Consider the following 27102-nt stretch of genomic DNA (forward strand, 5'->3'; position numbering starts at 1 on the left):
CCTTCGGGCCACACAACCTTGACCATGGGGGGAAGCATGGTGTGTATAGAAAGATCCTCTGGGTGGCCATGAGTTATAGACACGATGTTGGTATTTGATACCGAGGATACTCATGAGCCGGAAAGTAAAGTGGAAATGAAAAGTAAAAGAATGATTAAATTGGCTAACATGAGGAATGAAAGAAAGAATGGAAATTGAGAAATAAAGAATGATAAAATTGAGAAATGGAACAGTGTGAGTTAATAATATAAATAATTAAGGCGAAGTGAAACTCTCCGCCTGAGGGCTTACTGAGTAACGTGAGTGCCCTGATGGGTATCAGATGTGGCCATACCCAGCTGCATAACATGTTAGGGCAGAGGGAAGCTACCTGTATGGGCGGGTAATCTTTCCTATTTTCAGGAACTTCGCGGGTAAATATGTGTTGGAAATCATTGAATTTGATAAATGATTTTAAAGCTTATAAAAGCTTGTGTTGTATATCTATATGATTATATGTATGTGAATATCAATGTATTTTCTCAGATGAAATGGTGATTTGAAAAGTAAAGTGTATTATAATTGTACTCATTTGACCACACACTGTAAATAATTTATTCCTTTTTACTAAGATGTGTCTCACCCAATTTATCTAAATTTTTCAGGGAACAGAGACCGGCTGGGTGATAGAGCTCCGTGATAGTAGGGAGCTGAGACCCTGATACACAGGGTGAGTTTTTGGACTAGAGGAGATGTAATTCCCCTAGAGTTGAATAGTAATTTTTAGTATGGGAAGGTAGTGTGAATATTTGTATGTATGTTGATACTCTGGGTATTGTATTCTGACTGATATGTGTATATTGTCTTCCGCTGTTAGGTTGAATATAATAAAATACTTTTTACCCGGTACCTAATGCGGGTCGGGTTGTATGAATGGTACTAGGATTGTTGACGTGGCCGATTTGTAGATGTTGTGGATTTATGACGTGATTATTTATTATTATTAAAAAAAATTGTACAAAAATCAGGGCGTCACAATCCTCACACATGTCAACTTGCACTGACTGTGGATTACTCAATTTTTTCTTTGAGTGCACCACCCTAAGTCCCTTCTCGCTTATGTGACCAAGTCGTTGGTGCCAGATGTTGCTGTCGTCATTTCCTACAACAATTGAAATAGACATGGAGGCATTGGAGGTTAGAAAAAGTGTTCCACTTTTCTTACCTCGCGCAATCGTTAGTACACCCTTTGAAACTTTCCATTCATCGCCAATGAATTTCGTCGTGTATCCCTCATTTGCCAGCTGACCAACTGAGATCAAATTCTTCCTCAGGTCTGGAATATACCTGACATCCTTTAACTTCCATACTGACTCATTTATATTGATCTTCACAACCCCCTTGCCTGTTATGTCGCTAGGTTGATCGTTGCCAAGGTACACATTACTAAAATTACCTGGTGTGTACTCCTCTAGGCAATCTCTACAGCATGTGGCATGAAATTAGGCTTCGGAATCTAAGACCCAAGACTCCTACTTGCTCTCCAAAGAGCATATCAACATCTCATCATTCTTGGAAGCAATATTTGCTTCTGTCTTTGCCTTTGTCTCGAATTCTTTCTTCTGACTCCTGCATTGGTTCTTGTAATGACCAGTCTTTCCACAGTTCCAGCACTCAATAACTTTTGTGCTCTGAGAACCTATGTCCTGAGTACCTCTGGGATTTTCGGATTTAAACCGTCTAGGCCTAGATCTTCCGCGGTTGTTTGATCGTCCATGCCTGTTTCCTCTGCCTTGACTCTCCATGTTCAAGGCTGAACTCGAATTGGAGCTATGGTTCGGCTGCATTCTTATTTCCTCCGTCAAAATCATGCTGATGACCTCATCGTATACAAGCTTCGATTTTCCTGTGGAGCTATTGATGACAGTGACAACACCATTCCAATATTTAGGCAACTGACTGAGAATCAATAGAGCCCGAATCTCATTATCAAACGTTATCCCAACAGAGGCGAGTTGATCAGACAATTCATTAAAATTATTCAGATGCCTGCTGAAACTCTCACCTGCAGACATGTTCATTGTAAATTGTCTTTTCATGAGATGTACTTTGTTTGTAGCTGAAGGCTGCTCGTACATATCAGAGAGCGCATCCATCAGAGACTTGGTGGATGTTATATGCTTGATATTGAATGCCACAAATTTCGACAACGTCATTCTGATGGCTCCGAGGGTTTTTCGATCAAGCAACTCCCACTCGTCCTCGTTCATGGATGTTGGCTTACCCTTCAACGGTAAGTGCAATTTCTTCCCAAACAAATAATCTTCTATCTGCATCTTCTAGAAACTGAAATTATTCTCGTTGAACATTTTGATTTTTGAGCCCTTTCATTTGACATCTAGATTTGCTAATCTAGAGATGGAATTAGCTCAAATGGATAGTACGGTTGGATCCAGAACGATCGAAAACCCTAGAAATGGTTCAATTCGCTCAAAAAATAGGCCTAAAACGATTTCGAAAAGTTCAGTCAAAGTTTGGTCAAACTTGTTCAAGCTTGCTGACGTGGTGGTGCTGATGTGGCACAATGAAGTGGCAGAGATGGGCCCACCTAATGATGTGGCGCTGACATGGCTGGTATAGACCTACTGATGACGCGGCAGCTGCCCACAGATGACATGGCAGTACCTGCTGACGTGGCGCCTCTGCCGACATTGGATGCTGAGCGAAGGGCCAAACTCGGGTCTGAGTGTCTTGTTGGTTTGGGTCGGGTCGAGGTGGAGCGGGTGAAGAAGACGTGTGCAACGTGTGCAGCGCGTGAGGGACTGTTTGCAGGGCCGTGCCCGGCTCGTTGAGAGGCGTCTTGCTCCGGTAAGACGTGTGGAGGCGCGTGAGATCTCTACAGAACTCTGTTTGAGCTCCGGCTTGAACCCTTCTCTTCGTCTCGGCGAGCTGAATGCAATGGTGGCCTTAAAACGCAGTTTTAATCTACTGGACAGAGTTCTGAATTTCGGAATCACTTCCAATCTGGCTTTTTTTGCTCCAACCGGGCTCTGATACCACTTGTTAGGAACCTTAGAGCATTTAGATCAAAGTGACACTAAGATTTTAACGTGGTTCGGTCAATAACGACCTACTTCCATGGAGCACATACTAAGTAATCACTATCTCACCGGAAAATATTACAATTCTCTCTCTCTCTCTCTCTCTCTCTCTCTCTCTCTCTCTCTCTCTCTCTCTCTCTCTCTCTCTCTCTTTTTTTCTTCCTCCCTTCTTCCTCTCTGCTCTCTCCGAGCTTCTCACACTTCTACACTCTCTCTATGCTGTGCAATACATCTTCCACAGCCCTCCTTTTATAGGCTTAGAATTTAAATTATAATTAAATGAAATCAATACAAATTGGAAGTTATAAAGAAGAGTTTAATGGAGAGATTGATGAAGAGATAATTTCCACTGCATTTCTGACTCAGCAACGCGTTGTCTCCTGGCTCCATCTCTAACAGTCCCAACAAATATTCGATAAAGATTCATGTCATAGTGATCTGAAAAATTTTAAACTGGCTGCCAACAACTTAATGCAAGTCTCCTCCTTTATCCGAGCTTGGGACCGACTATATGTGAAAAAATTATAACATTAAATAAATCACAAACGGAGTTATATGAGATCTCATATGTGTGCGTGTATTGATTGGGTTATAAAATTGTGACTCAAATTGAATAAGAAAATGATATTATACGTTCAAACATTAATATATCATGTTGAATCATATGAAGATACTGTCAACTGTTGGAAGTTCATCACGAATTGAAGCTGAGGATTGTGAAAAGAAAGGCTACTTTTTGCTGCCATTAATCCACCATCATTTGCTGTGTGGGAAATATATATTTATATAGAGAGAATACAAATAAAAGGGCCTTAATTCTAAGTTTCAAGCTTAAACTCGGGCAACAGTCAATAACTTTCATGCGCCTTTGGGGTATATTAAAACAAAGGCATTTGAAAAAGCACACACGGGGATTTATGAGTGCCCATCTGATGATTTACATGAGTTCCCCACTTCTAAGTGCGTATCGGGATGGATGTTAATTATTTCTAATTTTATTACTGAGAGCATAAATTTTAGAGTTTCCATCTAAATTTTGTATAGGTTTAGATCAAATGTAATATACATTAAAAATTATATGGATTTTTTTCAAGTACATATAAAGCTAAATCCAAAATTCGACATTCACTTTCTCAAATGCTATTTAAAAGAAAAAGAAAGCATATTATTCATGATATATTGGTAATAGTAAAATTAGTTTGTCCCTACAAATTTTGAATGGTATTTTCTAAAAAAGAACTATGTATGTTTACGTAGTTTTAAGAAATATAATTAATGCATCAATAATTTTACAATATATATTTTTCTAAAAAAAAAGCTAATTGAATGGAAGCTAAGCCTGTGCCCATTTGCTTTCAATGACCAATGAAAGTGTAGGTCCAATGCTTTGTTCACGCACAGCTTCGGAATGAGTTCGGAATTACCTTTGCACTTTATGTTCCAACCTAGTAATTATACGGCTGTGCGAGAATCTAAATATTAATCAAAATAATAATAATCATACTAGTAATAAAATTACGTACATTGAAAAAGGTCCATGAGGAAAAGAACATCTCCATCTTTCGCGCTTTTGATCTTCACTTGATCTCATACATTATATGCGTCGTCAGTACGAAGCTCAGAATCACCCTCAGCTTTAGACAGCGGCAATGAAGGTGGGAACAAAACCAAGCTCCCTTGCCCCTGAGAAGTCAAAGAGGAGGAAGAAGAAGAGGCGCTGTTCAAGTAGGTGGATGCAAACCCTAATCTCACATCCTTCCCAAGTGCATGTTCCTGATCATGAGCCCTCCGATCCCCTTTCCCAACAACTGAGGTCAGCGCCTCCGCCAGCGCCGATCGGAAACTCTGGTTCCGTGCAATTTCTTGGGATGCAGCTTCAATGGCCTCCGCCAAGGAATGTTGGGATGGAGAGACCCGCAGCTCCTTTTTTGGCATGTATTCAGAAGGTTCATGCAGTGGCTGCTTTCCGAGATTTGGGGGCCTCTTGGTGTAGGACAGTCTCCTACAAGTAGTAGGGTAGTGCTGATGCTGATAAGGGGCCCAAGGTGTTTGTAGGGTGCTACTGGTACTAGAAAGGCTGATTGAAGGGAAGAATGAGGTAGATGGGGTACTGGTGAGATCAAGAGTGATGGTTGGGTGTGAGTGGGAGTGTGCAGGTATGGTGGCGGGGTTGGGGAAGTAGAGTGGCGCAAATTGTGAACTTAGTGGATTTTGGGAGAGAGTGGTAGAGAAGGACGGTGTTGGCGGCAGCGGTGGCGGCGTGGTGGTTGATATTGTTGAAGATTAAACTTGAAGACCGGCAGCCCACCTCCATTGAAGACCGGCAGCCCACCGTTGTGGACATTGGAGATTTGCAGGCAACCTACTCCACCTACCAGCCCACCGCTATTGAAGATTTGCACCCACCATTGTTGATTAGTTGATTTCTATAATTACTATAAATAGCTGAGTTGTGTGTGAGTAAATATGAGCAATGTGGTGTGTGAGAGAGATTAGCCAGTGAGCCGTGAGAGAGATTTTTAATTCCTCTGTAATTTATTTTCAGATTGAAATATACTTGTTTGGTATTTATCCTCACTGAGTTTCAGCCACAACCAGTGGCTGAGTGCTCCTCTCCACCCATCAGTGGTATCAGAGCGTCTAGGTACGCCGGAATTCACCAAACAGAGGTGAACAGAGAAAAAATTCAAGTTTCTTCCCAGTTTTGAAGTTGCTCCAAATATCAAATTGAGCCTACCATTGTACAATTCAGCTCGAGACGATTCCAACGGTGAAAATCACGTCTCAAACGGACACAGGGAGATCTCCCACGCGCCCCCACGCGCCTCCCACGTAAGCACCGTTCTTCCCACGCGCCGGCAGGACTCCGGCGACCGCGACACGCGCCTGCACGCGTCTTCCTCGCCCGATTGGCGAGATCCTACCCGCAAAGCGACCCGCGACCCGGATCTACGACCCGCGACCCGGTCAGCGACCCGCGTGCCAAACCCGCAACCCGGATCCGTGAACGAGGTCCGACCCGCCTCCAACCCGCTCCTAAGCGCCGACACGCGGCGCACCCAGAAAGCGCCACGTGGCCTAACGGAGGGGTTAACGCCGTTTAAAGGCCGTTAAGTTAAACCGGTTAGTTCAAAAATTCACCAGAATTTTCCTATAACCGGTTCAGTGATTTTTAGACCGGTTCTTTGCAAACCAAAACCGGTTCCTAAGGTTTTTCAATCTTCTGAATTTATTGGTGGCATTAGATTTACCGAAATCAGCCCCCATTTCTCTATTTTTTATATATTGAATTCGATGGCTAACGGTACTATCCAATCGGTCATTCCAAAATTGACCCGAGAGAATTATGACAACTGGTCGATTCAAATGAGAGCCCTTCTAGGTTCTCAGGATGTCATGGATATCGTTGAAGATGGGTACAGAGAAAGCCCATCAAAAGAAGCCGAAGCAGCTATGCCCGAAGCTCAAAGAACGACCTTGCGAGCCGATCGAAAGAAAGATTGCAAGGCAAAATCCATAATCTACCAAGGCCTTGATGAGACCACGTTCGAGATCATCGCCTCCGCAAAGACATCTAAAGAAGTTTGGGACTCTCTCCATCGAACACACAAAGGTGCAGATAAAGTAAAAAAGATTCGTCTTCAGACATTGCGAGGTGAGTTCGAATCTCTCAAAATGAAGTCTACTGAATCCATTTCAGACTACTATACACGAGTAATGGTAGTATCAAATCAATTAAGAAGAAATGGAGAAATTCTCAATGACGAGAGAATTTGTGAAAAAATTTTGCGATCTTTAGATCCAAAATATGATTATATAGCTGTGACCCTGGAAGAAACAAAAGACTTGGAAACAATGTCTGTAGAAGAACTTGTGGGCTCACTCCAAGCCCATGAGCAAAAAGTCAATAGAAGTAGTGATGATAAAGCAATGGAGCAAGCTCTCCAAACGAAGTTGTCCCTCACTACAGATAGATACGACAAAGGGGGGACGTCACAACAAGGAAGAGGACGAGACCGAGGATCTCGTGGAAGAAATTCTGGAAATTTTAACTCCAGAGAAGGTGGCAGAGGCAGAAGAGGTCCCACTAGAGGAGGACGAAATCAACAGAGCTATGTCCCACAAGGCAGAGGACAAGGAAGAAGAGGAGGATATAATAATCGCTCGAATATAGACAAAAGAAACATTCAATGCTATAATTGTCACAAGTATGGACACTATAGCAATGAATGTTGGGGGCGACAACACGAAAAGGTTAGTGAGGAGGCCAACCTTGCCGAAACTGATCATGCAGATGGAGAGTCGTTGATGCTGATGGCACACAATGCAACTCCTCAGGACCAAAGCGTTTGGTACCTTGATTCTGGAGCCAGCAACCATATGACTGGCAGAAAGAACCTATTCTTTGAACTTGATGAGAAAGTTCAGGGGGAGATATCTTTCGGAGATAATTCTAAAATTGCAGTCCAAGGGAGAGGAGATGTTTTGATCAAACAGAAGTCTGGAGATCATGCTTACATCTCCAACGTCTACTATGTGCCAGCCATGAAGACTAATATACTTAGTCTCGGACAGCTCGTGGAGAGAGGCTATCGAATTAGCCTCAGTGATAAGCAGATGGTGATAATAGATGCTCGAGGAAAGCTTGTTACTCGAGTTCAAATGGCAAAGAATCGAATGTTTCCGCTCGCCATCCAACATGATACGCCAAGGTGTTTGAGCGCTATCATCAAAGACAAAGACTGGCTATGGCATCTAAGGTATGGGCATCTAAACTTTGAAAGTTTGAAACAATTGGGAAGCAAGAAGATGGTGAAAGGCTTACCAAATATCCATCATCCAAATGTGATATGTGAAAGCTGTATTTTGAGCAAGCAACATAGAAACAGCTTTGGAAAGCAAACCGACTGGAGATCAACTATGCCGCTCCAACTAATACACACAGATGTGTGTGGTCCACTAAGACCATTTTCAAATGGACAGAATCGATACTTCCTCACCTTTATTGACGACTACAGCAGGAAGACCTGGGTCTACTTCTTGAAAAGGAAGTCAGAGGTATTCGATAAGTTCAAAGAGTTCAAAACTCTTGTGGAGAAACAGAGTGGCTTCCGCATCAAGTCACTCCGGTCAGACCAAGGAGGAGAGTACAAAGACGAAGCTTTCCTGGAATTCCTTAGACAACAAGGAATTCAGAAACAGTTCACACCATCATACACTCCCCAGTTGAATGGTGTAGCTGAAAGGAAGAACCGCACAATCCTTAACATGGCTAGAAGCATGTTAAAGGATAAGAATGTGCCCAAGAGTTTTTGGGCAGAAGCAGTGTTATGTGCAGTCTATCTGCTCAATAGGTGTCCGACGAAGAGTCTTAATACAAAGACACCATATGAAGCCTGGAGTACTCACAAGCCCAGTGTGAGTCATCTTAGGGTGTTTGGCTCCATAGCCTACGCCAAGATCCCAGAAGCAAGAAGGACAAAGCTGGATGATAAAGGAGAGAAGTGTATCCTTGTAGGATACGGCGATAGCACCATGGGATATCGACTCTACAATCCCATCAACAAGAAAGTCTTTCATAGCCGGGATGTCATCTTTGAAGAAAATGAATCCTGGAAATGGGACCAGGTTGAATGTTCCAAAGATGCGGAATTGACACTTGAAGTAGAAGAACCTACACAGACAAAAGAAGTGGTTATCGAGCCACAAATTCCTGAGCTGCAGACACCTCCACATGGTTCACCACAGAGGAATGAAGCTCCATCACCAATTGAGCGTGAAATCTCAGACATGAGACCTAGAGGAGCTCGAAATCTAGCCGATCTGTATGAAAATACAGAACCAATGGAAGAATATATTGCTCTAAACTGCCTGTTGCTAACTAGCGACCCAATTAGCTTTGAGAAAGCTAACGAAGAAAACAAATGGAGAAAAATGATGGATGAGAAGATACAATCCATCAAGAAGAACAAGACTTGGGAGTTGACAAATCTCCTGAAGAGCCACAAAACTATTGGTGTAAAATGGGTCTACAAGACCAAGAAGAACACTCAAAGAGAAGTCCAGAGATACAAAGCAAAACATGTCACCAAGGGTTACAGGAAGAAAGAAATGAAATTGATATCTTGCAGAACGTATGATCAGATTGCTGACATTTTCACAAAACCACTCAGACATGATATTTTTGCAAGACTGAAGACAATGCTCGGAATGACAAAATTAGGAGAGTCAAGTTTAAGGGGGGATGTTGAAGATTAAACTTGAAGACCGGCAGCCCACCTCCATTGAAGACCGGCAGCCCACCGTTGTGGACATTGGAGATTTGCAGGCAACCTACTCCACCTACCAGCCCACCGCTATTGAAGATTTGCACCCACCATTGTTGATTAGTTGATTTCTATAATTACTATAAATAGCTGAGTTGTGTGTGAGTAAATATGAGCAATGTGGTGTGTGAGAGAGATTAGCCAGTGAGCCGTGAGAGAGATTTTTAATTCCTCTGTAATTTATTTTCAGATTGAAATATACTTGTTTGGTATTTATCCTCACTGAGTTTCAGCCACAACCAGTGGCTGAGTGCTCCTCTCCACCCATCAGATATTGAGGCTGCAGAGTGAAGCATGGAAGCAGCTGCAGAAGTGGTGGCAGCCATGGCAGTGGCTAAAGTGGGAAGTGGGTGGTTGTGGGTTCCTTCATAGGTTGCGATCAAGATGGACATGTCTTCTGTACATCTTTGTACCTGATTGAATGATATTGATATTAATTAGAAATATAAATAAATTAATCAATACTTGTCAAAAACATTTTTTTATTTGAGAAAGAATCAAATATGCAATTAGAGATTATAAGTGCTTTGAGCTATGAAGCACAAATGTAAGAATGGGGAAATGAGTATATTCCTGCAACATTTGGAGAGTGTTTAATGAGTTTTCATTGTTGAAGTATATATGTTGTGAAAATGATTGATGCATGTCTTGATAGTTGTATTCCAGGTGATGATATTATATTCTAGCCAGACATACACATGAGCATGAAATTGATCATGTGATTGTGAGACCCAACCTCCCATGTGTACTCTTGGTGGAACACTACCTGAAATGCAATTGTCTTATTATTGAAGCATCCAATGTTGTTGATTTCATTCAAAATCAACCATGACCTAGAAATCATTGGATGTTGATTTCATTTCATTCCTTTTCTAACCCATTCTATTTCGTAAACCAAACACGATGTAAAAGGTTATTTACTTTCCTTGAATGCTTCTAGGATTAGGTTTTCATATTTTATATTTTTCTACATAAATGGTGCACCACCACTAATGACCATGAACTCCACCTACTTTTGTCAAAAGATTGATTCACACTAAAGTTTAAAATAGGATAAACTAATTATAAGGGAAGACCTCTACATGTAAGATTTGTCAACCATTAATACAGACTGTCACATATTTCTAGATTAAATTTTGATAGCACTTCAATGGTTTCAAATACTAAAACTATACCACATGATATGTGGATTGCAAATGCTATTTGGAGGAATTGTCCCTTTATAGCATTTCTTGTTTAGACTTGTTTAACATATTCTGTAGGATTTATATCCCAAAGGATATGTCCCACATGAATGATATGGGTCCCACATGTAGGGTATGTGTCCCATATGATAAGGATATGAATTAATGATTGTATGAGTTAACTAAAGGGTTAACTTATTTAATATGAGAAATTAATGGTGGAAGTTTGAAGAGATTCCTATGCATATATATATATATATATATATATATATATATATATATATATATATATATATATATATTAGCTAGTATTATGAGGAGTAGCTATAAGGGCATGTTATACATCAAGTTAAGTTCTAAGAGTAGGAAAAGAGAGTTAAAGAAGAGAAAGGAAAAGTTAAGCTCATAAGCTCTAAGGGATTAGCTACATGGTGATGTTAACTGTAAAGAAAAGATATGAAGAAAGGAATTGTTCTCTCTCTTCCTCTACTTCTCTAATCATCAGGAGATCTCATAGATTTGGTGAAAGAATGAAAGAGAAAGAGGAAAAGTGGGAGAAACAATTTTTTCGAATTCTCCCGGTGTTCTTCTGGATAGGTTCGATATGGTCGATTCTGGTATGTAAAGTTTATAGTTTATGATTTATTTATTTTCCCGCATAAAGGTTATTGATGTAAAGTTCGTGATAATTGAAGATTCTTGGCTGCGCTGCAGTAAATTTATGAAAATTATCCTAAAAATAATAATAATAGCATCTGAAAATTTTATTACATGTGGTATCAGAGCCAAGTTCGAAATTATCACGATCTTCCTTTCATGATAAAGATTGTTTTTTTTAACCCCTTACAATCTTGTTATGGGTTAGTGTGAAAATTTGTGTTCATGATATTTTCTAGAATCGAACTGAAGAATTCATATGATAAATGATTCCTAAAAATATATGTGATATTTGATGGATTTATGAGGTTTTTGTTGGTTTGAAAATTTTCTTATATGTGGACCGTTGACGGTTTTCTCCTGTATAGTGATATTAAAGTACGGCTGCTGAATGATATGCACGCAAATAATTTTATTATAACTTGATTAATAATAGAACATTCACATGTAATGCATACATAAGTTAGAGAATTTTACATGAAAGCAAGTTAGTAAAATTTTTATATTGGGGAATTGATTATCTACTATAAATTATGGATAAATTTTGTTGAATAAGGAATCAATCAATGTTTCTATTATGGTTAGCATGTTGTCACCAAAGTGATCTTGCTGAGAAAAGTTGTAAACTTTGATTGAAATATAATCTGGCAAAGAATAATAACAGAATGGTTATTTGAATATTATGGGTAGTCCAAAGATGCACCAACTTTCAAATAATCATTGATTTAATCAGGATAATTGAAGAATGATAGTGAGATTGGGATGCCTGTCCAAAGGTGACAGACCAATCAAACTTTATAAATGTGATCAATTGTGCCTAGATGAATGAAAATTACCAGTAAGTGTAAGGATTAGTATGTTGCATAAGTTGATCCAAAGATTGAATGCAATTTACTAATGAAATGTTCTAAACTCAAAGCATTAATGTAGTGAGCATTTTGTGTTATTGCAGTGTCTGTTTCTATTTCATTGCATTCGCTGGCTTCTTCTGTTCCGATCTGCAATGGGACAAATTTCTCTAACTGGAATGAGCAAATTTAGTTTCACCTTGGTGTTCTGGATCTGGACTTAGTTCTGCGAATGGATAAATCGGCTGCTATTGCTGAAACTAGCAGTTCAGAATAGTGAGCTTTGTATAAGTCATGGGAAAGGTTGAACAGATTAAGTATGATGTTTATGCGAATGTTTATAGCAGATAATATTAAATCAACACTCCCTCAACTATATAACGCAAAGGAATATCTTAAGGTAGTGGAGGATAGATTTCATTCAGCTGATAAGTCCATTGCAGGAAGGTTGATGGTTGAATTGACCACAATGAAATTTGATGGGAGCAAAGGAATGAATGAACATGTCCTAGAAATGACTAATCTGGCTTCTAGACTTAATACTTTGGGAATGAATGTTAATGAAAGTTTCCTTGTTCAATTTATTTTGAACTATTTGCCTCCTCAGTGTGGGCCTTTTCAGATTTATTATAACACAATTAAAGAAAAATAGAATATGAATGAATTGGCAAACATGTTAGTTCAAGAAGAGGCAAGACTCAAACAATAAGGACAACATTCAGTAAATGTCATGAATTATGCAGCTGGAAGTAAAGGAAAAAAAACAATGAAAGGTTTAAAGAGAGATCCATTGAAGGTGGCGAGAGATTCGTATGGTGGTGAGGCTCGCAAGAAGGAACATTATGGTCCTAAGTGTTACTTTTGTCGTGGCTATGGGCATTTAAAGAAAAATTGCCCGAAACGTAAAGCATGGTTCGAAAAGAAAGGTAAGCTTTTGGCTTATGTATGTTTCGAATCAAACATGACACAAGTTCCTTCTAACACTTGGTGGATTGACTCTGGTTCTACTGTTCATGTTTCCAATTCGATGTAGGGATACCTTTCAATCCAGAGCGTAAAGGAAAATGAACATATGATAATCTTGGGGAATGGAAATCAAGTGCCTGCTATGGGTGTTGGAACTGTTCGGTTGTATCTTGAATCAGGTTATTGTTTAGACTTGTTTGATAGTTTGTATGTTCCAAATATTTTTAGGGACTTAATTTCCATGTCCAAATTAGATAATGGCGGTTATGGTTTTTATTTTAAACATAAAGGTTTTCGTCTTATGAAAGGTGACTTATGTGTTGGCTCTAGTATTTTGTATGAGGGGTTGTATAAATTTCATCTTAATGAAAAGTTTGCTGAAACACTCCTCACTCTACATCATAATATTGGAACTAAACGTAGTAGAATAAATGAGAATTCCTCTTTCTTGAGGCATAAAGGACTAGGCCATATATCCAGGGAAATAATGGAGAGATTGGTAAAGGATGGGGTTCTCACAAACCTTGATTTTACTGATTTCGATGTATGTATTAATTGCATTAAAGGAAAGCAAACTAAACATACAAAGAAATGAGCCACAAGAAGTAAGAATTTACTGGAAATTGTTTATACTGATGTATGTGGGCCTTTTGACTCACCATCTTTAGGAGGAGAAAAGTATTTTATCACCTTTATTGATGATTTTTCACGGTATGACTATATCTATTTGTTGCATGAAAAGTCTCAGGCAATAGATGCTTTAAAGACATATGTTGCTGAAGTGGAGCGGCAATTAAATAGGAAAGTGAAAATCATTAGATCTGACAGAGGTGGTGAGTATTATGGTAGGTATGATGACATAAAACAATGTCTAGACCAATTTCTAAATTCCTAGAACAACATGGTATTTGTGCTCAATACACAATGCCTGGTACGCCTTAGTAGAATGGCGTGGCTAAAAGGCAGAATCATACTTTTATAGAAATGGTTAGGAGTATGTTGAGTAATTCCTCAGTACCCATTTTATTATAGATGGAATCCCTTAAAACAACAGTGTATGTGTTAAATCGGGTTCCTAGTAAGGCAATTCAAAAAACTCCGTTTGAACTGTGGATGAGAAGGAAACCGAGTTTAAGACACTTTCATGTTTGGGGTTGTCCAGCAAAGATTAGAGTTTATAATCCAAATGAATGGAAATTGGATTCAAGGACTGTGAGTGGGTATTTTATTGGATACCCAGAAAAGTCTAAAGGTTATAGGTTTTACTGTCCTAATCATAATATAAGAATAGTTGAATCTGGTAATGTAAAGTTCCTTGAAAATTGTGAAATCAGTGGGAGTGATATATCACGAAATGTGGTCATTAAAGAAATTCAGGTTCCTATACCGATATCTAGATCTTTAACAGACATTGTTGTTCCTTTAGTTGTTGAAAGGCATGATAACACTTAACAACAATATAATGATGTATCACTTCATAATGAAAATGTCACCATCGAGCCAATTGCAGAACAATTACAAGAAATAGCATTAAGGAGATCTCAAAGAATAAAGAAACCAACTATTTCTGATTATTATTTAGTATATCTGCAAGAGGCTGATTATGATTAAGGAACTAGTAAGGATTCAGTTACGTTTTTACAAGCCATTAAAAGTGATGATTCTGAAAAGTGGATCAATGCTATAAATGATGAGTTGAAATCTATAGAACAAAATAAAGTTTGGGACATCGTTGATTTGCCTAATGGATTTAAAATAGGTGGGGTGTAAATGGGTCTTTAAGGCCAAACATGTCTGTAATGGCAACATTGAATGATATAAAACTAGACTTGTAGCAAAGGGTTTCACTCAGAGGGAAGGTGTTGATTATAAAGAGACGTTTTCTCCCGTGTCTAAAAAGAACTCTCTTAGAATCATAATGGCTTTGGTGGCTCATTTTGATTTAGGGTTGCACCAAATGGATGTGAAAACTGTCTTTCTAAATGGGAATTTAGATGAAGAGGTACATATGGATATTCCTGAAGGTTTAATAATTAAAGGAAAGGAGCACATGGTTTGCAAATTAAAGAAATCAATACATGGACTTAAACAAGCTTCCAGGAAATGGTATTTTAAGTTTCATGATACCATCACGACCTTTGGTTTTAAAGAAAACACTGTTGATCGGTATATATATCTAAAGGTCAGTGGGAGCAAGTTTATCTTTCTGATTCTATATGTTGATGATATTTTACTTGCCAGTAATGATCTTGGCTTATTGAATGACACTAAGAAATTTCTTTCGATGAACTTTGAAATCAAAGATATAGGTGAGGCTACTTATGTGATTGGAATTGAAATATTTCGGAACAAATCACTTGGACTGTTAGGGTTGTCTCAAAAAGGATATATTAATAAAGTTTTAGAAAGATTTCATATGGCTGATTGTAAGCCAACTCCTGCTCTTATTTGTAAAGGGGACAAGTTCAGTGTAAAAGATTGTCCACAGAATTAATTCTAAAAGAAAAGTATGGAAAATATTCATTTTGCATATGTTTTTGGGAGTTTGATGTATGTGTAGACTTGTACGAGACTAGATATTAGTTTTGCAGTTGGGATGCTTGGGAGGTACCAAAGTAATCCCGGAATGGAGCATTGAAAAGTTGCAAAGAAAGTCTTGAGGTACTTAAAAGGAACCAGACACTGTATGCTCACATATAGGGGAACATATCAGTTGGAGGTGGTTGGCTACTCTGACTCAGATTTTGTTGGATACGTTGATAGTCGTAAGTCAACGTATGGCTATTTGTTCCTGTTAGCTGAGGGAGCAATATCATGGAAGAGCACCAAATAGACTATCATAGTAGCATCTACTATGGAAGTTGAATTTGTGGCATGCTTTGAGGCCAGAATTTAGGCTTTGTGGTTGCGAAACTTTATCTCCAGACTTGGGATTGTCGATAGTATAGCTAGGCTGCTGAGAATTTATTGTGATAATTCCATAGTAGTTTTTTTCTCAAAAAACGACAAATACTCTAATAGCGCTAAGCATATGGAGCTCAAGTATTTGACTGCTAAGGAAGAAGTTCGAAAATAGACAGTACTTATAGAATATATAAGGACTGAACTCATGATAGCAGATCCTTTAATGAAAGGATTGACACCAAAGGCATTTAAAGAACATGTTGATCACATCGGTCTTTGTTGTAATCCTTAATATATGATAATGGATCTTTATGTTTTGTTCTATAACATGTATAATGATATCAATAAAAGTGTTTTTGAACATTATTTTTGCTTACCATCAATCACGTGATTATGGAGATGATTTACTGTTAAACAGAAATGGTCTTTGACAAAGACATTACAGGGATAGTATGGTAACTTCCTATTATGGATCATAGTTAAGTGGTTTATTAGTATTGTGGTACATAGAAGGGAAGATGTTGCTCTAATAATATTTACCGCCATGACTCGTACTAATGGATTACTTAATTATGATATTATGGTAATTTCATTGAAAAGTATAAATAAGCTAATGTTTTGTGCACATTATGGTTATTTGTTAATCCATATTAATATCATTCATATGGGTCAAGTGGGAGAATGTAGGATTTATACCCCAAAGGATATATCCCACATGAATGATATGGGTCCCACATGTAGGGTATGTGTCCCATATGATAAGGATATGAATTAATGGTTGTATAAGTTAACTAAAGGGTTAGCTTATTCAATATGAGAAATTAATGGTGGAAATTTGAAGAGATTCCTATACATAAATATATATATATATATATATATATATATATATATATATATATATATATATATATATATATTAGCTACTATTATGGGGAGTAGCTATAAGGGCATGCTATACATCAAGTTAAGCTCTAAGGGTAGGAAAAGAGAGCTAAAGAAGAGAAATGAAAAGTTAAGCTCATAAGCTCTAAGAGGTTAGTTACATGGTGATGTTAGCTGCAAAGAAAAGATAGGAAGAAAGACATTGTCCTCTCTCTGCCTCTACTTCTCTAATCATCAGGAGATCCCATAGATCTGGTGAAGGAAGAAAAGAGAAAGAGGAAAAGTGGGAGAAACAATTTCTTCGGATTCTCCAGGTGTTCTTCTCGATAGGTTCGATATGGCCGATTCCGGTATGTAAATTTTATAGTTTATGATTTATTTATTTTCCCGCATAAAAGTTATTGATGTGAAGTTCGTGATAATTGAAAATTTTTGACTGCAATATATTTATGAAAATTATCCTAAAAAAATAATAATAGCATCTGAAAATTTTCTTACATATTCCTCCCTCTTGCACATAAAAGGCTATTAGGTTTGGAGAGTGGATCAAGAAACCATAAGCTTATAATACCTTGTGTTAAAATTTTTAATTTTATATAGAAGACTGTGGACAATGGTGATTCTTTATTTCAATATTTTGTTAGAGACACAAATACCATATTAAAGAACCAAATAACCTAACACCATGACGTATGGTTTGCAGAATGGAATGAGGTAGGAATGGATTGGAATGAAGATTTGAATAGAGAAAATGAAAAAAATTAAATGATAAATTCAATTCCATGTTGCTCAATTTCATTTCATTTTTACATGCCAAACATGCAATAAATACCTAAGCTAGGTAAGTGTAACTCTAGGAATAATTTTAAATTATCTCTAACAGTGGCCCACAATTGGTTGAGTGTATATTAAGCCCTATAAAATAATATAATTTTTATTTTCTTAAGTAGCTTCTACAAGTAATCAACTAGCATTTTGTCCTCTTCCATTGTTCAAGTTGACAAAAAATGGATCTCCATTAAATATTTTATAATTTCAACAAAAGCATACAGAAAGTATACCTGTTTTCGCACTGGGCATGATGGTGAGAGTGTGCAGCGATAGTATGCCCGTGGGCAGGGATTTCCTTTAGCTACTTTTTGTCCATATTTCCTCCATTGACCTCCATCATTCATCTATATATACATTAACATTTCTTGGTAAGACCTCAAAATAATAATAATAATAATAATAATAATAATAATAATAATAATAATAAATTAAAGAGTTTATCAAGTTCAAAAGTTAATAAATCATATATCATACTATTTTCCAAGATAGTTCTTAATGGAATTGAATATGACACAAAAAGCAAATTTCTAGACCAAAATATTACTTTTGCTTAATTATTAGAAAAACAACTTGATTTAAAATTATTATAGTTTTGGCTGAGTAGTATAAAATGGTTTATTCCTTCTCGCATAAGAGCCCTCTCTTACTTATTATAAACCCATGCAAATTCCGAATAGTCGAGGTTTGATAAGGACTAGGAATATAAGAATTTGAGTAATTAACTACATTTGCATTGATAATTCTCAAATTTGTTCATAAAAATACTACATTCATTGTATTAGAAAAATTAAAAAGATTAATGAAAATAAGGAGCTAGCAAGAAGAAGTGTGACAGGATGATCAGGATTGACCAAAAAGTTTTGAAAACTACGTTCATTTTATGATTAAAGATAATACAGTAGTTATGGACCTTCAACTACTGAACCCCCGGGGCCCCAAAAAAAAGGGAAATCCTAGACAAAATAGCAATGATATTAATTAATCTTAAAATGATATGATTATGTTATCCATTTAATTAAGAGAATTAATTAAGCGCGTGCACACACACACTAAATCTTTTCCTTTTTTTTTTCTTAACAACAAAACCTTAACTATTGAATTGGGTTGTTAAATGGAACTTATTTGAAATAGGCAATTAATATCATTAAAAGAGGAGATAAAGGCGAAGTTAAATCATCCTCCCAAATAAGAGAAAATACAAGAGCTCTCTTGACAATCTAAGGACTATCATCACCTCCAAAACATATGAGAACCTTACAATTAAACAAGTCTTCCAAATAACTGTAATTGTGATTTAATTGTAGATTTTTGAGGATTTTAATTTAGATGCAGACAAAACAAGGAATAAGGATTGGATCAAGGGTTGTTGAATGGAAATTGGGGACTGACCGTTTGGGTACCGCATCGAGCTCTGACAGAAACCCTAGCTTTCTTCAAATGGGTCTGCTGTAAATCTTTTTCATCGTCACCTCCACTTCTTCTCATTGCATTGAGAATTTTTCTGCGTGGCCATATCTCAGCGATGTTCTCTTCCTCTTCCTTTGGCTCTCCAGAGGCGCCATTGTTCAATTCTTTTTCTTCTTCATCCTTCACAGAATTGCCGTTAATCTTCTTCTCATCCTTTAAATCTGTAGCATCTGGTGTAGTGATCACCCTCCCAAGGCTGAGGGATACGAGCTGATCTTGCTCTTCATGATGTTGTTGATGATCATGCTGTGTGGGTTTCTTCTTAACTTGGTTTTTTTTAGCATTAATGTCAAAGAGGTGCATATGCAGGGATCGGTATTCCTTCATGACTTGCCCTAACATCATCTTCAACCTTTCATTTTCTTCCCTGGCCTCACCCACTTTGGCTTTTGTTAACTTGATCTCATCCTCCTACACCCACCCACAAACATACAAAATAAGTTTATTTTTTCTCCCCAAAAAACCAGAGAAATAAGGACAGCTCGGTCCCTTCAATATTTCAGAAGAAATCCCACAAGAAAAATTTAATTTTTCATCAACCATCATGTTTTTCTTCCTCATAGTACAAAAAAACCCTTAAACTAAGAAAAACTATCATTTAATAATAAGAAATCGATAAGGCAAATTTATTTTTTTTGAAATCTTGAAATATATACTTTAATATAATTTAAAGCCGTAGAGCATGCATGTAGAAGGCTGCAGGTGTATAATATAGAAAGTAAACTAGTTGACACACACACACACACACACACAGATATATATATATATATATATATATATATATATATATGTTTGAATTAATAAATTAATTACCTGAGACTTGTGGATGGATATGGACGAAGAAGAGTCTGTTGGTTTGATCTCCATGGATGAACCTTCAACTCAAAATCTAACTTTAATTTCTGCAAAGTATATATGCAGCTTGCAGAGTTCTTAATTACTTCAACTAAAAGCTGAAGAACTTACAATTAGCAGGCGATGACTTTGGGTATTCAAATAAATCTAAGTTAAATGTGTAATTTTTTATGGAGGATGAATAGAGGGATTTATAGAGAGGGAGGGAGAGGAGGGTCAGAGCCATTGGTAGGGGATAAGAGTGGATGTAGCTGCCTGGGGATGGAATCAGAGACCAATTAATCTGTGTAGACTTGGTGGGCCTGCATGCGTTGAAAGATTCATGCAAGCTCCGCTAGTCATAGCTCATTATGATACGTCGCAACCACCACATAATTTCATTCTCTCTCTATTTTTTTTTCGGTCAAATCACTAGTGGCAAACATTTTAAATATGAAATCTGCATACATACATACATACATATATGTATGTATGTATGTATGTTGTATGAATGTATAATTATTAAGATGTGGATGAATCTATATATGCATGCATTAACAATTTTCAGCACATGAGGTTGAGATGATCAAATAATCTGTAACACTTGTTAAGATATGTGTCACAACGTTCCGGAGAAAGGTTTAGTACGATGAGACATAATAATATTAAAAATTTATTAGAGTTACTACTAACCTGTTATTTACTTAAGTACAGTTAGATCATTACTACTCATTGATTGGTCTTTAAACTAATTCTAAGCTAATTAAGGAATCAGTAATCTCTGTTTGCTTTTATCAGAGTTAGAATCGGGAGTTCAGTTATGCGAGGGAAAGGTACTAGTACACTTTATACACCCATTCTATGAACGATACCTAATTAATTATGAATTATCCCTAAATTGAATCGAATGGTCTTTAATTAACTCCTTTAAAATAAAAAAAATGAATAAATAAATAAATAAACAAATAAGTAAAAATTTAAAAGGGAAATGAAAATCAAAGTGCGATTTAGGAATATCTAATAAGACCTCCAAATAAGGGGATCTTATTAGATAAATCCCCCCTCATAACTAATATAGGTAAGGTCTGAAATACTTCTTCACCCTTTGTTAAATTATTGCGATGCACACACACAAAATCAAGTAAAATTAACAAAATTTAAGTAAAATAATCTTTAAAAACATTCCTAAATTTTTCCAAAATGTAATAGAAAATTTCTGAAAATTTTCAACATTTTTATAAAATTTTCTAGAATTTTTGAAGATTTTTCCTCATTTTTTGGCATTTTTACTTTTCCATTTTTTTAAAAATTTGAGCCAAAATGACTCAAATATTTTTTTATTGATTTTAATCATTTTTTTTCTAATTTTTTTTATTATTTTTCCCAATTTTCAAAAATTAAAAATTAATTAAAAGCTAAAAATAAAATAAATAAATATAAACTAGCAATTCGGGAAAAACAGTTTGGTTCAACTGGTTCATTTTAGTGGTTCACGTGTCCACCCACAGTGGTGATAGGTGGACACACGGCAACTTTATTTATTTTTATTTTTTATTATTTTTAAAAAAGTTAACTGTAGCAGGGTGACGTTAGCATAACATCACCCGCATGCGTCAACCTCTGATATATTTTTTAAAATTTTTCTGTAGCAGGATGACAACAGCACCTACCATGTGGCAAACCCTGATTGGCTTTTAGTTTAAAATAATGAACTTAAAATTTTAATTTAAAACTTTCAGCTTCATGTGAATGGGTCAACTGGTTAATGGATCCAAATTGATCCTGAGTTTTTAGGTGTCCAGATTAGGGATTGATGGGTTAGATCCAAGTCATAAAATAGACTTGGGTTAGTGGGCCGGATCAACAGGTCAATTTTAGAATAATTTTTATATTTTAATGTTTTTGTATGGCTATATATGAAAACAAAACAAAATATAAAAATAAATCCAAACCAACTTAGGTCTTCAACTCTTGCAGTCTTCTCGTTCTCCTTTGATTCTATATGAAAAACCCCAAATTATAACTCCAAAAGACTCTGAATTCCCCAACTCAATTCTCCAACAATTTTTTCAAGTTTTGGATTCACTTTGGATCAAAACTTTATGTTTTTCTTACAAAAATTGCTCAATGACTTCCTCTCTATATTTTTCTGTGTGAATGTATCACTGTGTGTCTATCTCACCTTCAGAAATCTCTATTTATAGGCTTGGAGAACCAATCAACTTAATATTGATTAGTCAATCAACACTTAATTTATCAATCAGTATTTAACTCAATTTCCCACATTTCTTACATGTTTATTTGCTGATTTTTTTGCTTTGCTGGTTTGACAATTTGGAGCTTGAAGATGTTGGCCCACCTCTTTTATTATTATTTGTTTAATTTTCAATGTACAAATTCATTTTTTTCTTCACTTTATGAAATAAAATTTGTTAAAATTTGTCATATAAGCCCCCGAACAAATTAGGGTATCTACAAGATATGAATAATTTAAATTAGGGATTAGGTGAGGCCCAACTCATATAAAATGCATATCATCTTTTAACTTACAAGATAATTAGTATGTCAACTTGTTCTATGATGGTTATCTCTCTTCAACTTTTTCTTGGTCGAATGGAAGCTAACAAGCCGCCTTTACTTAAAGTTGAGATCAAGCATATATATATATATATTGTGCGGCGAACCCTAAGAGTTAACCCAAGCATGCGCGCAAACGTGCTATCAAACTCACTAAATGGTAATTTAGCTTGATTATGTGGTAAACATTGGATTTTAATGCTCAACATATGAAGATGGTGATCAGCAACTATGTATCCGGTTGAAATTAGATGGTAAGCTAGAAACAGCGTGCCTGGAAGGCTATTAAGCATAATCACATTGGTCAATTATGCCATGCCAATCCACGTTGTATTTGTCATTTTCTTCCCAACTTGCAAAACCAATCTCATGAGTACTGTAATAGAATAAAGGAATATAATAATAAGGTATGCACACACGGGAGTTATGCTTTAGTTTGATTCGGGAAATCTGTGTTGGCAGAAGGAAGGTTGAAGATGACAAAAGAGAATGGAAGTAGCAGAGGAGAGGGAGCTACGAACCCTTCCTGCTGGTGCGAGGCAAGCCTGTGTATGTTTACTAAGATCGACAAACAAAATTTGTTTTTCAAAAACGAAAAAGGAGCAATTAATATATATCAATTCCATAGAAAGGTAGCTTTAGAAGAAGAATCGATGAATTGTATTATTTGAAATTTGTTTCCGGTCATGCACTCGGCGCTGTTTGAAATTTCCAAAAAGAAAAATTTTATTTGGAAGGAATAACTTTTGTCTGTAAGTAGAATGTCAAACAATGCCTAGAATTAAATGCATAGCGTGCGAAACGTTAAGACGTCATCAAATTGGTCCTAGAATTTTCAACGAATCTGGAAGAGTCATGTATGGGAGAAAGCAAAGTCAAGTTCAGCACTTTAAGTATTACAATGAGATTTTTATTATAGAAAATATATGTGGTTCTCTGTTTATAAATGTGATTTTAATAGTTGAATTATTAAATTAATTATTTTTATACCACAACTCACTTTAACCATACATTGATATTAATCTAATCCTTACTTACTGATAGGTGTCTCACCCTAATTTTTATCAAACATTTCAAATATCTTGAAGAGCATATATAACCGAAATGTGCAGCAAAAGCATAGGTGGGATTAGAAAGCGTGGTTTGGATTAAATATTAAATATTTCATTTTTGGTATATTTTAGAATTTCTAAGCACGTGTCGTTAAATTTGATATTGGAGATGTTGTTGTAATGAGGTTATTTAGTACTCTGATATAATGAATTTGAGATCTTCCGCTGTATAAAATTTGGGTCACCACAGTTGGCATCAGAGCAAATTTTTGGGTTACTACAAATTGAGATATTTGCAACAAGGTTAAAAGAGAATAAAATGGCATGGAGTATTGTGTAAAAACCCCAAAAAGAGATATAAAAATTCATCTTCTTCTTGCGCAGGAGCAGGCCGCCCCCCCTGAAGACTTTCTCTCTCCCTCTCTCCTTGATTTCATGACAGATTTTCACCCGATCGAAAATCCGAAGATACCACTGGACTCCATTCGCCGCTGCCGTCATTTCTGCCAGAGCGGATCGGTGGTAGGAGCGGCGTAGGCGTATTTCCTGTGGTAAACGATTTTTTTCATTTTTCTTTAATTTCTTACAAAATAAAAGCCCAATTGACAAACGGACACTACCACAAAAATCTAGGGATGATTCTCTATAAGTCTAGTGGGACGGAATTTTTGTGGGGGTGTCGGGCCAAAACCCCAAATTTGGGGTACGGGGGTTATTAGGGGGCATATTTTTAATTAATTAGCATTCATTTAGAAATACTAAAATATTGAGCATTTGTGGTTGAAATAGAATTTCTGGAATTTAGGGTCCGGGTGAGCGCCGCAGGTGTAATTTTGGGACCCGTAGGAAAAATTCAGAAAATTAAGTGGGGGTGTTAAATAATAGTTTAAATATTAATTTAAGGTATATGGAGCCTAGGGAAGGCTAGATGAGTATTATTTTGGAGAAATAGATTAATTAATCTAGGAAAAATGCAAATTGCAGGAGTGAATTTCGGGCGCCAATGGCGTAGGATTTGAGATTCTAGCGAGACTCTCAGTAAGTCAGGTAAGGGGAATAAATTATAACAGTCTTTTTATGAAAATTATGGGTTGAGAAATATGTGAAAATGGTGTATGTTATTTTAACTGAAATTTATTATGATATAAATATCAGATGAAATTTGTGTGGCTTATGATTTATATTAAAAAATGTTTAAACTGAGTTAGATGATTTACCCTGTGAAATATGTGATACTGAAATGTGTTTTAATATGAGAATTGAAATGTGGGAAAATAATGAAAATGAAATGTGCAAAAAAATGTATTCTCTGAGAAAATGAAGAAAGGTGAAATATGGAAATGTGTTTTGAGAAATATTGAGTAATTGTGAAATAAGATATGTATATGACAGTATGAAATGAGATGAATTATGAACTGAGAAAATATCATTTAAATGATGAAATGTGTTGAGAATGCTGATATTGAAATGTGAATATGTGAAATGAAAATATTGTAATGTTAATTCTGTAATATGAAAATGAGAAATGTGGAAATACGTCAAATATGAATGAAAAAATGCCAATACCGCATAATGATTGCGGGTATGTAGTGGTAAACCCTGTTGGATGGTTATGATATTGAGCACAGTACCGTTGCTAGTGGTGTTAGTGCAACCACACGGACTCTTGGAGCGTGTGGCGTGACAGTCGATTGTGCCATTGTGTAGGGCTGTTGGGCCCCCTGAGTCCGGATCAAAGTTATAGGCCGGCTAGTCGTACTACATATGCGATATGTGATATGATATTTGATCTAACCGGGTCGGCCAATCGCAGTTAGATCTAGCCTTTGGGCCGCATAACCTTGGCCATGGGAGGAAGCATAGCGTGTATAGAAAGATCCTCATGGTGGCCATGAGTTACAGACGCGATGTTGGTATTTGATACCGAGGATACTCATGAGCCGAAAAGTAAAGTGGAAATGAAAAGTGAAAGAATGATAAAATTGGTTAAAATGTGAAATGAAAGAAAGAATGAAAATTGAGAAATAAAGAATGATAAAATTGAGAAATGGAACCGCGTGAGTTAATAATATAAATAATTGAGGCGAAGTGAAACTCTCCGCCTGAGGGCTTACTGAGTAAGGTGAGTGCCCTGACAGGTATCAGATGTGGTCATACCCGGCTGCATAACGTGTTAAGGCAGAGGGAAGCTACCTGTATGGGCGGGTAATCTTCCTTATTCTCAGGAACTTCGCAGAGAATTATGTGTTGGATATCATTGAATTTGATAAATGATTTTAAAGCTTATAAAAGCTTGTGTTGTATATTTATACGATTATGAGAATGTATATATCAGTGTATTTTCTCAGATGAAAAGATGATTTGAAAAGTAAAGTGTACTATAATTGTACTCATATGGCCACACACTGTAAATAATTTATTCCTTCTTACTGAGATGTGTCTTACCCAAATTATCTAAATTTTTCAGGAGACAAAGATAGGCTAGGTGGTAGAGCTCCGTGATTATAGGGAGCTGGGACCCTAATATACAAGGTGAGTTTGGACTAGGGAGGTGTGATTCCCTAGGGTTGGGTTGTTTTTTAATATGAGATAGTATTGTGTATTGATGTGCATATTGATACTCTGGGTATTGTATTATGACTGATATGTATATACTATCTTCCGCTGTTAGGTTGTATAATAAAATACTTTTTACCCAGTACCCAATGCAGGTAAAGTCGTGTAACGACCCGAATTTAAATTGGAAATTTGAGTAATAAAAAGAGAGGGAAATAGAGACAAAAAAAGAAGAAGGCCGTAGAGCGTTCATCGACGACATTGCATTTGGGGGTTAAAAGTAATTTTTTTAAGATTGCCTGAATTCGACGACGAACACAGGGTTTCGTCGACGAAGGCTTCAATAATTTCGTCGACGAACACAGGGCTTCGTCGACGAAGAAAAGCCAAGAGGGGTTCTAGAGCCGACTAAATTTCGTCAATGAAGACTGAATTTCGTCGACGAAATTAATGAGAATTCGTCGACGAAGGGTGCTGCTCATCGATGAAATCCCCTGTATAAATATGGAAAAACCTGATTTTTAATTTATTTGAAGATTCCTCTCTCTCTCCTCTCTCTCTCTCTCTCTCTCTCTCTCTCTCTCTCTCTCTCTCTCCTCTTCGGCTCTCTCACACTCTCTCTTCGATTTTGGTTTAGTTTTATGCCGGATCGAAGATCTGAGGCTACCACGACGTTCCTGGCGAAGTTCCCTATAAGGTTGCCGGAGCGGATCGTTGGGAAAACAAAGTTGGAAATCATTCCTGGGTTGAGGTAAGGCTTTTTAAGCCAAATTAGACTTTATGCTAGTTATAGGAATTGATGTACGCATGAAAATACTGATGTTTAGTACTGGGGATTTTGAGTTTCTGGGTATTGAGTAGGAAATCCTACGGGGGGTCAGGCTAGGAAATTTGAGGGGCTTTCTCAGTAGCCAAGTAAGGAAGTAAACTAAAGCAGT

At 36.8% G+C, this 27102-nt stretch overlaps 1 protein-coding gene across 1 annotated transcript; it reads right to left on the reverse strand.

Moving 5' to 3' along the window:
- Nucleotides 1-4667: 4667 nt before the first annotated feature.
- Nucleotides 4668-20231, reverse strand: LOC131143994 (WRKY transcription factor 72B-like). The gene is made up of 5 exons (XM_058092342.1): nucleotides 19959-20231; nucleotides 19068-19556; nucleotides 17909-18022; nucleotides 9619-9819; nucleotides 4668-5354 (listed from the first exon to the last, which is right to left on the reverse strand). The coding sequence occupies exons 1-5, from the start codon at nucleotides 20010-20012 to the stop codon at nucleotides 4668-4670; spliced, it is 1545 nt and encodes a 514-aa protein (XP_057948325.1). The 5' UTR covers nucleotides 20013-20231.
- Nucleotides 20232-27102: the final 6871 nt, after the last annotated feature.

This window comes from Malania oleifera, chromosome 12 (genome assembly GCF_029873635.1).
Source record: "Malania oleifera isolate guangnan ecotype guangnan chromosome 12, ASM2987363v1, whole genome shotgun sequence".
Lineage (NCBI taxonomy): Eukaryota > Viridiplantae > Streptophyta > Magnoliopsida > Santalales > Ximeniaceae > Malania > Malania oleifera.